Genomic DNA, 10,535 nt, shown 5'->3' with positions numbered 1-10,535 from the left:
GGCCATACAAACCAGACCATTTGGGGAGAGAACTATGGCAGAAAGTTGATGAGACTTTAAAAGCTTACAATTGATGGGAAAAAAAGTGATTTTTTTTTTTTAACGGATTCAGAATGTCTCTGGAAGTGGTTTATAAAATGGCCAAGAGCCCAGATTCTAGATGCTTGGGTTAGAACCCCAGCTCTGCCACTTACTTCCTATATGTGACTGATTTTGGATTATTCAGTCATCCTGTGTTTGAGTAAATGTGGTAATAGCTCCTAGGGTTGTTATAAGGATTAAATGCATGAATATAAAACATTAAAAAAAACTATGGCTGGCACATAAAAAGCACTATGTACACATTTGTTAAATGGAAATTGTGATAATAACTTATCATGTCACTAAAATGTGTTGGGAATTTCTACTTTAGTAGGTCCCATAAAGCTTTGGGGAGAGAGTTGACTAAGAGAAAACATTCTTTTTTTCCTCCTTCTCGTTCTTTTTTTCTTCTTTATTCTCCCAGCCCTCCCCCCTTCAGATACTGGATATTTTCTTAAAAGTAATTTCCACATGCCTTATGGTGCATATTCATGGCTGTTCTCCACTTATGATTGCTCTCAATGCTTTATTTCTTTCATACAGAAACTCAAAAAATAAGTGTATGCGAGCATATGATGCACAGTAGACTTATCATAATAATCATAATAATTCTGCTACATTAGTGGAAAAAATATAACAAGTTTCTATGGGAAGTGTTAGACAATGAATGCAACAAGGATCTCAAATATAACTTCTAGCCCTTTTGACAAGTCAAAATGGACCCATCTGAATTCGTTAGCTTCTTTGAAAACAGTTCTGCAGACTCACAATCCCAGAAACCTGCAGTTCAAAGTACCCCCGTGTGTCTTAAAAGTAGAAATCCCTTTGTATTTGTCTTATTGCTTCCTTTGGTCTCCGGGAATACATTCTTCCACTCTGCCTCAATTTTACTTTAGTACTTTCTTTGTTTCCTCTGGTTATTATAGTTCCCTCCCCCCCCCCCCCCCCCCCCCCGCGGGGGTGTGGGCACCTAACCATTGTCGAGTTCTTTGGCCTCGTTTGCATTTTTGATACGGAGGACTGAGCTTTCATGGTCCAAACGGGCTGCAGGATGATCCTCTTGCGACCACTCCCTGCGTGTGCTCCCGCGGGCGGGGGTAGGGGGCGCTTTTCTCGATTCCTACCTCTCTTTATGCGGAAATCTTCCTGCCTTTTGTGAACACGCTTCTTTAGATCGCTCTCTCTCACTCTTTTTTCTTCTGTTGCTTATTCTCTACGAGTTTGCCTCTTTCCTGTATAATCTCCCTCTCCCTTGCCCCCCGTGGAATACACGTTCCCTCACTTTGGAAGCAGAGTAATTGATGCTTGAAGATCCTCCATTGGCTCCACGGAGCCTTTAACCCCGTTCTGGCGTGCTCGTCTTCAGGGTTCTTCACCTGAGACGTGGTGGCGTTTACTGCAGAGGCAGTAACACACGTCAAAGAAAGCAAGCCCCAGTATGTGTCCATATATGACCTTAGAGCAGAATTCGGGGAACCCTGTCCACTCCCACCCTCGTGTGCTCTCCCCCCTCCGCCCTTCCCCGAGGTCACTCGCGGGCAGAACGCGAGCGCCGACTACTCCTTTTCGCGTCCCGACTTCCTTCTGAGAGCCCAATAAACCCTGGGGAAGTTTAATCATTCCGCAGCGAGCCCGGGCTCTCTCACTGGGCATGCTCAGTGGCCGGGCCCCGCTCGGCTGGCGAGTGGTTCGTCTGGGGCGCAGGGCTCGGGTCGGCGGCCGTCTCGGCTGGCTTCCAGGAGCGCGGGCTGGGCACTGCGGGCCCTGAGCCGGGAGCCAGAAGCACCCCGCGGTCCTCGCCGGGACGCAGGGCCCCGCCAGAGCCGCGGCGTTCCGGAGCCCGGGGGCCCCCAACTTCGCGCCAAGTTCGGAACCGCCTTCTGGGGGAGCCATGCAAATGATGACCAGGGACGTTCTGCTAGAAATGGATCAGGAGGAGGAGGACGACGACGACGGGGATATCGGTGAGCGGGGGGTTCTCCGGCGTGGGCCGGGGCCGGAAGAAGTTGGGGACTGCGCGCGGGCGGCTAGCGGGGACCCGCGGGCGCCGGGGAGGTGGGAGCCCGCACCGCCGTCCTGGGGCCGCAGTGCGGCCGCTTCGCCGTTCGGCTCTCAGCGGGCCGGCGCCGGGTGGAGGCCGGGGAGGCGCGGGGTGCGCACGGGCCCCCGACCGCAGGATCTGGGCGGGCCGCGGACGCAGCGCCTAACCACTCGTGCTGGATACGGGGAAGTCTGTGGACTCTGAAGCGGCAACTTTTGGGTGATTTCCTTCGCCTGGAATCTGCACTGGGGACCCGGCCCCGTTCAGAGAGCAGGGGTGTGACCCACCTGCATCCGCTTTAAAGTGAAAGCAAGGAGCCGCTCTGGAGGGAGGGTGGGGCGCCTCGGTAACTGATTTGTGGCCGCGGGTGGCAACCCGGGATCCTTTTTTCAGCCGCAGAGCCCGCGGGGGAAGTGATTGGAGGAAGAAGCCCTTGTCCGGGGTGGGGCTGGGGGGGATCTCTGAACATTTCCTGCAAGTCCAGAGGGCCCTGGCGCTTGGCGGGGTGGGGAGTGGTTGGGTGGGGCAAGCCTGGGGTGTATCATTTCTAGTTTGAGTTAAAAATGTTTAGAAGTTGTAGACGGAACGAAGGGAGAGCTGTTTAAGAGTGAAATAACTACAGCAACAAACAAAAGGGATTGGAGGAGGTGGGGAAGGGGAAAACAATTGGAGGAGCAGGGAGAACATCACTGTCAGGGAATGATGACATATTGGGTCTCTCCAGAAGACTGGCAATTAAATTACCGTGCTGGTCTGTTCAGCGACTCCGAGTCTGTTTCCTGCACGCCAAATCAGTTTAAAGCGAAACAGTTCCTGCTCAGATCCTGAAGTCCTATTCTTCACTAATAACAACTTTAGAAGTAACTTAATTCTAGGAGCTAGGTGTGGTTTTTCTTCATCATTTTATTTTTTTATCATTTTATTTTTTTTCCAGCTGTATTGAGCTACAGTTTACATAGAATATTTTGCAAGTTTAAAGTGTACAACACGTTGAGTTGATACGGTTACATGTTGCAAAATGATTACCACTATGGCTTTAACCAATACCTCCATCAACTCACAAGTAACTGTTTCCTTTTTGTGGTGACAACATTTAAGGTCCACTCTCTTAGCAACTTTCAACTACATGATACAGTATTAATTATAACCACTGTGCTGTACCTTTCATCCCCAGGACTTGTCTTATGGCTGGAAGTTTGTGCCTTTTGACCAACATCTTCTCCCCTCCACCATTCAATTTCACCTATAAGTATTTGTCTTTGTGAGACTTATTTCACTTAGCATAATGCCCTCAAGTTCCATCCATGTTGTCCCAAATGGCAGGATTTCCTTCTTTCTCATGGTTGAATAATATTCCGTTGCCCACATGCGAGGGTGAGGAGGTTGAGGAGGGTGCTGGTTGTGGTTATTATACACACACACACAAACACATCTTTATCCATTCGTCTATAGATGGACAGTTGTTTTCATATTTTGGCTATTATAGGTATTATTCACCTAAATCAAGAGAACATGGTAATTTCCTTGTTGATGAGGAACAAATTGAATAGAGGAGCTTATGCTCCACGATTTAGTATAATTGTTCTCATTTGAGAACAATTTATTAGATGGAGGGAGCAAGTAGTGTTTTTTTTTATTAGAAAGCTGAAGCTCACAGGTTGATCTGCCTAGCTTTTCACATAGCTAGTAAAGATTCAAAACCAGGTTTTCTGACTTGCAAGACCTATGTGGATTAATCCCCTTTCCACCTGGTCACCAGCAGTCAGATAATATATAATGCTACTATTTAACAGACTTTACTGGTAAATCATAGGAGCAGACTGTAAAAAGTTACAGTAAACTAGCACAGTCCATTTCATAGGAAAATACTCTTGCCTGTTATGGTGAGGTATCATCACTGTTTATACTGAGTATTGTGAATAAATAGGGTAAAAACCCAAATGGTAACTGAAATAAGAGACTCTGACCTTTGTTTGTTCCACTGTGCCATCAACAGATCTCAGTTTAGAAAAAACGACTTTGGTCTAGTCTGTGTTTACCAGATGAGGCATCATAAAATTTATCTTAAGTGTGTGGCAATAGGTTATTTTTATTTATTTAAGTTTATTTACTTGAGAGAGCGAGCACACGCACATGACCAGGGGAGGGTCAGAGAGGGAGACAGAGAATCCCAAGCAGGCCCCACACTGTCAGCACAGCATTCAACTCAGGGCTTGATCCCAGGAACCATGAGATCACGACCTAAGCCAAAAATCAAGAGTCCATTGCTGAACCAACTGAGCCAACCAGGTGTGCTGGTTCTTTTTATTTTTTATTTAAAAAAAATTTTTTTTAACGTTTATTTATTTTTGAGACAGAGAGAGACAGAGCATGAACAGGGGAGGGTCAGAGAGAGAGGGAGACACAGAATCTGAAACAGGCTCCAGGCTCTGAGCATTCAGCACAGAGCCAGACGCGGGGCTTGAACTCACGGACCGCGAGATCATGACCTGAGCCGAAGTCGGAGGCTTAACCGATGGAGCCACCCAGGTGTCCCTTATTTTTTTAATTACAGATGTAATTTATGCTGGTTCTATCAAGTCAACCAGTAAATATGTTTTAAAAAGTTAAATATCTCGGGGTGCCTGCATCTGACTTCAGCTTAGGTTCATCTCGTGGTTCGTGAGCTCGAGCCCTGCGTCGGGCTCTGTGCTGACAGCTCAGGAGCCTGGAGCCTGCTTCAGATTCTGTGTCTCCTTCTCTCTCTGCCCCTCCCCTGCTTGTGCTTTGTCTTTCTCTCTCAAAAATAAATAATAAACATAAAAAATTAAAAAAAAATATTTAGAAAGTTAAGTATCTCTATCCCTCTATCACCCCTCCCTCTGTGGGCTACTGATATTATTACTTTACTGTGTGTAGGGGTCAGTTCAACATTATGTTAGGCAACAGATATCATTTAAGTAGGTCTCCACAATTTTTGTTATACAAACTCAATGTGGATTGCAGTGATTTTATATCAAGTGGAAATGTTTACCATGTCAATAGAAAGTTTATGACATTGTAAAATAGGTAAGTCTTTTTTTTTTAAAGGTTAGAAGTACGCTGATGGTATATAGCCTTTTACAAAATAATTGTAATTTTCAACTTAGAGGAGGTCGTGGTGAAATGATGATTATAATTTTAACTTGTGCCCCTAGTTTCATATGCAGAACTATGGTTAAGCTGTTGACATCTTTCTCCTAGTACTTGATTGTCATTACTGATAGTTGTATAATTTAAAATCCACTCAGGTACTGAAGATTTCTACGTAATCCCTCTATCAATATTAACTTTATAATTCAGAACAATAGAGTTACTTTTGATATAGTTCCTGAGTAAAACATTTATCATCGGCTAATTTACAAAGGATGAAAAGAGAATCTTTTTAAACTAGATGTGGTCCCTGGTTATATCATATGAATGTTTTACATACATATATGGAAGTGTTCCTGTAGTAGACTGGGACTTTGGGCTCCCCCCCCCCCCCCCCAGTGGGTTTCTGCTTACCTTTACCTTTAAGCGCTATTCAGTGCTTTAAGTGTAAGGATTACCTCTTTGTTTGACATGAACCTGTCTAAAGAGTCAAAGGTGGTAAATGTTACTATGAGCGTCTTTTCCATATTTGCTTAACTCATTGCCACCAGAAATTGGTCCCAGAGGTTTGTGAATGAGGCAGCCTGTTGGTATAAGAGCATTTTTTCAAAAGACCACTTATTTTCTAAATCAGCTCCAGCAACCGAATGCAGTTGTGATCCCTGGGCACTGGTGGCAGGAAATATGTGACTTTTAGCCCTTATTTCACTCATGCTGGTGGAGATCACATGGCAAGGCAGGTTTTGTGCACTCGGTGTGCAGAAGAGCATTCCTGGCTGCCTTTCTCCCTCCTCCCGGCCTTTAATCAGTGAGTAGAATGCAACATTTCTTCCTGTTCGTGTAGAAAGTGACAGAAAACTCTTTTACGGCCAACATGTAGATATTTTGTGTGCTGTTTTATTTTGCGTATGTGTGTGGTTGTTTTGTTTTTTTGCATTTCCATGGTTCAGACTTCGCTTAGAGAGAAAAAGTTTTCTCAGGAATAAGTCATGTAGTTCAGGCAAAAAGATTTTGTTTAGATGCTTGGCTGGTTGCTTTGGGATCCCAGTCTGTTTATGATAGAGTTTAACTCTCTGATCCCCACAGCTGATGGTCACGTCATTGATTTGGGGAGTTGTAAGAAGAAGCCCATTACCTCCGAGTGATGATGGTCCAGCTGTGTCTCTCAAGTGTCCTTATTGGCTCCCTTTTCGCTTTTGCATTTTTACAGAGACTTCTTCATGATTTCTATCCCTTCACTATAAAGTTTGTTTAATCACCTACAAATGTGGTCCTAGCCTCAGTTTTGCTTAATCAGTATTAACTGAGAAAACTTTCTGTGCCAGGTCCAGGATTAGGTGCTGGGCTGGGTGTTGGGAAACTAAAAATAAGTGTTGCACCCCTTGGCTGTGGAGACGTAGGTTCGATGGAACCAGCCACTTGCAGTAAGTGCTATTACTGAGGTATGAACACACCTGTGGGAGGATAATGGGAGACATTTTCACAGAAGAGATTGCTGGGCTGGGTACTGAAGGACCAGGCGGGTGCAGTGGCATAGCAGAAGGAGAGTCTGGATTTCCACGTAGTTCCCTGTGGTGGAAGGCAGCCACTACAAGGCTAGGGAGGCAGGCAGGGGCCACACCATGAAGAAGCCTCTGTATGTTTTAAGGATTTAGGATTTGGAGCTACTGAAAGATTTTAAGGAAAGGAGTGCTGGGATCAAATTTGCCTTTAGGAAAAGATCTCCCTGGCAGCATGTTGGAAAATGGGATTGGAGAGGGGACATTGTAGAAGTAAGTCTTTCTAGCAGTCGGGTTTGCAAATGCCTGTAGCGGCCATGGGAATAGAGGGGAGTGGTCTGAGAGTTTAGGAAAGAGGTGACATCTCTGAGGCATCAGACCCATGGCTTCCAGAAACAGCGTGACTCTTAGACTTCAGTTGAGTGATTAGTTAGAAAGTGGTAGCAGGTGTGCAGGGGGGAACTTCTATTGTTCCAGCAAGTCTTAATACTTTTCCCCTCTGCTTTGGCTCAGACCAATTCCTTTCTTTGGTAATACCAGACTTACCTCCTCTGTTTTTCAGGAGGAGCCTGTCACAAAACCCAGAAAACTGTTACTGATCTTCGTTGTCTAAAGTGCCCACTAATGAATTGTCACACCCCTTCTTTTTCTGTGCTACACAATCAGCACTCTGTATTTTGTCTTTGTTGTTCATTATCTTTATCTGCACAACTAGAGTGTAAATTTCTTGCATTGGAACTAGGTCATCTGAGCCTTCTAGAGATCATGCAAAATATCCCAAACGTTATAGACATTCATTGCTATAATTAAAAAACAATTTCTCTTCCTCACCTGCCTCTAACATATCATAAGCTCCCTGAAGGCAGGTGTCTTGTGTGTTTTGTGTTCCAAGCTATGTCCCTCATGCCTAGAATGGTGCTTGCTATTGAGTAGAAGCCAAGCCAAGCATTATTGAAAGATTCAAGTGAATTGCTCTTTTTAAATAATTTGATTAACATTCTGCTGAGTGGTTTTATGGCCCTAGTAGAATTCCCTTCCATGGCACTTTGAGATTCCCTACTATCTGTTATAACAATGTTGATTGTACCTACTCTGCCAGGTTCCTGGGTCCTTGACCCACCAATACCTCACTATCTCAGAAGGAGGCAGAGACATGTATAGATAATTGCAGTAAGTCTGTGATTAATGCTGTAATCAAGATGTGTACCCGGGTAGTGGTAGTACCAAGGAGATTCTTGCTGCAGGGACTCCAGATACCAGCCCTGGGAGGGATGAGAAAGAGATAAGGGGCTGGGGCTAGGACAGCGTGGCTCCAGCATTCTTAAATGTGATTTCTTAGAAAGTAAGCTTTGGTGCTACCTTTGCCTTATTTGCTGTGGCAAGGGGATCATAGATATATATTATATTTTCTACCAGGAGAATGATAGTTAACAAACAAAACAAACTATCCTTACACTTTTTTCTTTGAGTATAGTTTTGTCCTTTTTTTTTTTTTGTTTTATAAACCTGTTACTTTCAGTTTCAAGTCCTTAGTCACAATTTATCTTATGTGTTCTAACTTTCAAGTCCAAGAATTGCTTTCCAAAAGGTTTCTCGTCTCCTTTTATAATTCCCATTGTTCTTTAAACCTGACACAAACACAGCTCTAAAAAAGTTCCACATGACATTCCTTTCTTTTTTATCCAGTAGTTTCAATAGTCACTTATGTTGATTGCCGTGTGTGTGTGTGTGTGTGTGTGTGTGTGTGTGTGTTTTCCTTTTGGAAACCAGTAAATGTAGACCAAAAGCTCCTGTGAAGGTTTCTGTCAGATACTATTTAAACTCTGACATTCTTGAAGGGAGATTATAATACATTATTAAGAATCTCACAATCTAGCTTGAAGTTAAAAGTTGGTCTTAAACTTTCAAAGGGTGTTTGTAGCAGTTTAGATTAAAATGATTACATTTTAATACAAGTTTCTACTCCAGCTAATAATTGAGGTTTTCTTCTGTTATCGGTGCTTATCAGTTTTGTGTTTTGTATTCTAGCTGATTCAATCATACATCTGAAGGTAAAGCTTATATAGTCTTAGAGGGAGAAGTGCTATCTTACTCACCTTTGTACTTCATAGCCTGCATATCATAATGATTTTCACATAGTAGATACTCAACAAACATTTGCTAAGGGACTGGTTTTAAGGTTTTAATGGAAGCTTTGTATGCTGTAGATTAAAGCTTGATCTGCTTTTTTTTTTTCTTTAGCATTTATTCATCTTTGAGAGAGAAAGAGTGCAGGGGAGGGGCAGAGAGAGGGAGACAGAGGATCCAAAGCAGGCTCCATGCTGTGAGCGCAGATCCTGATGGTGGGCCCCAACTCATGAACCCTGGTTCATGACCTGAGCAGAGCTCTTATGTGAGCCACTCAGCCCTTTGAACCACCTGGGCGCCCCAGCTTGATCCGCTTTTGATACATTGATCCGCTTTTTGATACAGGCCTGAGTCTGGAAAAATCACCAGTTTTAGAACAGAAAAACATCATTTCCAATTACTTTCAACCAAGGAAATGTACTTCTTGACTGGTAACTCATGTAAAGACAGAGATTGTGAAAATGTCATGCAATCAAGTGATTCTCTCAAGTTGTTATCATTATTACTGCTCTTCCTTTAGTTTTGCCTTGCTTTATAATACTGCAGCTAAAATTAATTAGACTCCATCCCAAGAAGTAGCCTATCGAAGAAATACTGGATGCAAATGTCAACAATAGCATATTGTGGATGTGTACCAAAGAGCAATTCAGATACTCCTCAGTATCTGAGGATGGAACGTTTGCATAGGAGACTAGTCGAAGGGTTGATAGGCAACTTTCTCTGCCATGGTCTTTACTACTGCGCTGGCTACGGGTCCAAATGCTGACTGGGAGAGCTAGCTGCAGGCAGTTACTATTCAGTAGGTAAAAATCCGAATGAAAGAAAATCTATTCTTTGGTGAAACCCAGATGTTGTTTTATATTTAAAGCTTGTAATCTAGGACATTGAAACTCTACTGTTTCCCACATTATTTAAAAATACAAATAGTTGAAATTGGAAGGAAAAGGATACGGATCTTTAAAATTATCTTTTTTATAATTTTAATTTTAACCTTGGCAGAACGTTAGCCATTGGTCAGGCGTGCAAATAGATGTTCTTTTGCAAAGTACAATTATGCAAATTATAGGCCTGTTTATAAAGCTTGTTTTATATAAACTGAGATTGTATTTGTATAATTGAATTTATCACAATTTCTCCAGACATTCTATCTAGATATTTGAAAAATAATCTTTGGCTTGGCACAGACAAAATGATGGCTAAATTTTTCTTGTGGCATTATATAGACACAACCTTAAGTATGTTTTTTTTCCTCTGATTTGTGTTTAGATTTTAAGAAAACTAAATTCTAAACAAGAATTATACACCCTTCTGACATATAGAACTCAGACCTTTAACATTATTTTACAAGTTTATATATAATAGGTATATTATACAATAATTTTTTTCATTTGTATCATTTTATTTCTTCCTACTGTTACTTATTAAATAAACAAGTCTTAGATGCTTAATTTGTGTAAAAGGTCCTCTTTTAAGAAAGATTTTTTTAATGTTTACTTATCTTTGAGAGAGGGAGAGATAGAGTGTGAGTGGGGGAAGGGGCAGAGAGAGAGGGAGCTACAGAATCTGAAGCAGACTCCAGGCTCTGAGCTGGCAGCACAGAGCCTGATGCGGAGCTTGAACTCAGGAACTATAAGATCATGACCCAAGCCAAAGTCGGAGGCTTAACTGACCAAGCC

General features: G+C 42.9%; 1 protein-coding gene across 2 annotated transcripts in view; it reads left to right on the top strand.

The window, feature by feature from the left end:
* Positions 1–1,631: 1,631 nt before the first annotated feature.
* The window catches only part of ANO6 (anoctamin 6), a 197,029-nt gene continuing 188,125 nt past the window's right edge, over positions 1,632–10,535 (top strand). The window contains exon 1 of one of the 2 annotated variants that reach the window (XM_040488369.1): positions 1,632–2,045. In XM_040488369.1, coding sequence (XP_040344303.1) covers positions 1,973–2,045 — 73 coding nt within the window. In that variant the 5' untranslated portion in view covers positions 1,632–1,972. The remainder of the gene's footprint in view (positions 2,046–10,535) is intronic. The other variant, XM_040488370.1, reaches the window with a different exon arrangement.

Source organism: Herpailurus yagouaroundi, unplaced genomic scaffold (assembly GCF_014898765.1).
Source record: "Herpailurus yagouaroundi ecotype Mexico unplaced genomic scaffold, PumYag 166, whole genome shotgun sequence".
In the NCBI taxonomy this organism is placed as follows: Eukaryota; Metazoa; Chordata; class Mammalia; order Carnivora; family Felidae; genus Herpailurus; species Herpailurus yagouaroundi.
Note: the sequence above shows the minus strand (reverse complement) of the source record. Positions and strands in the feature narration are given on the sequence as shown.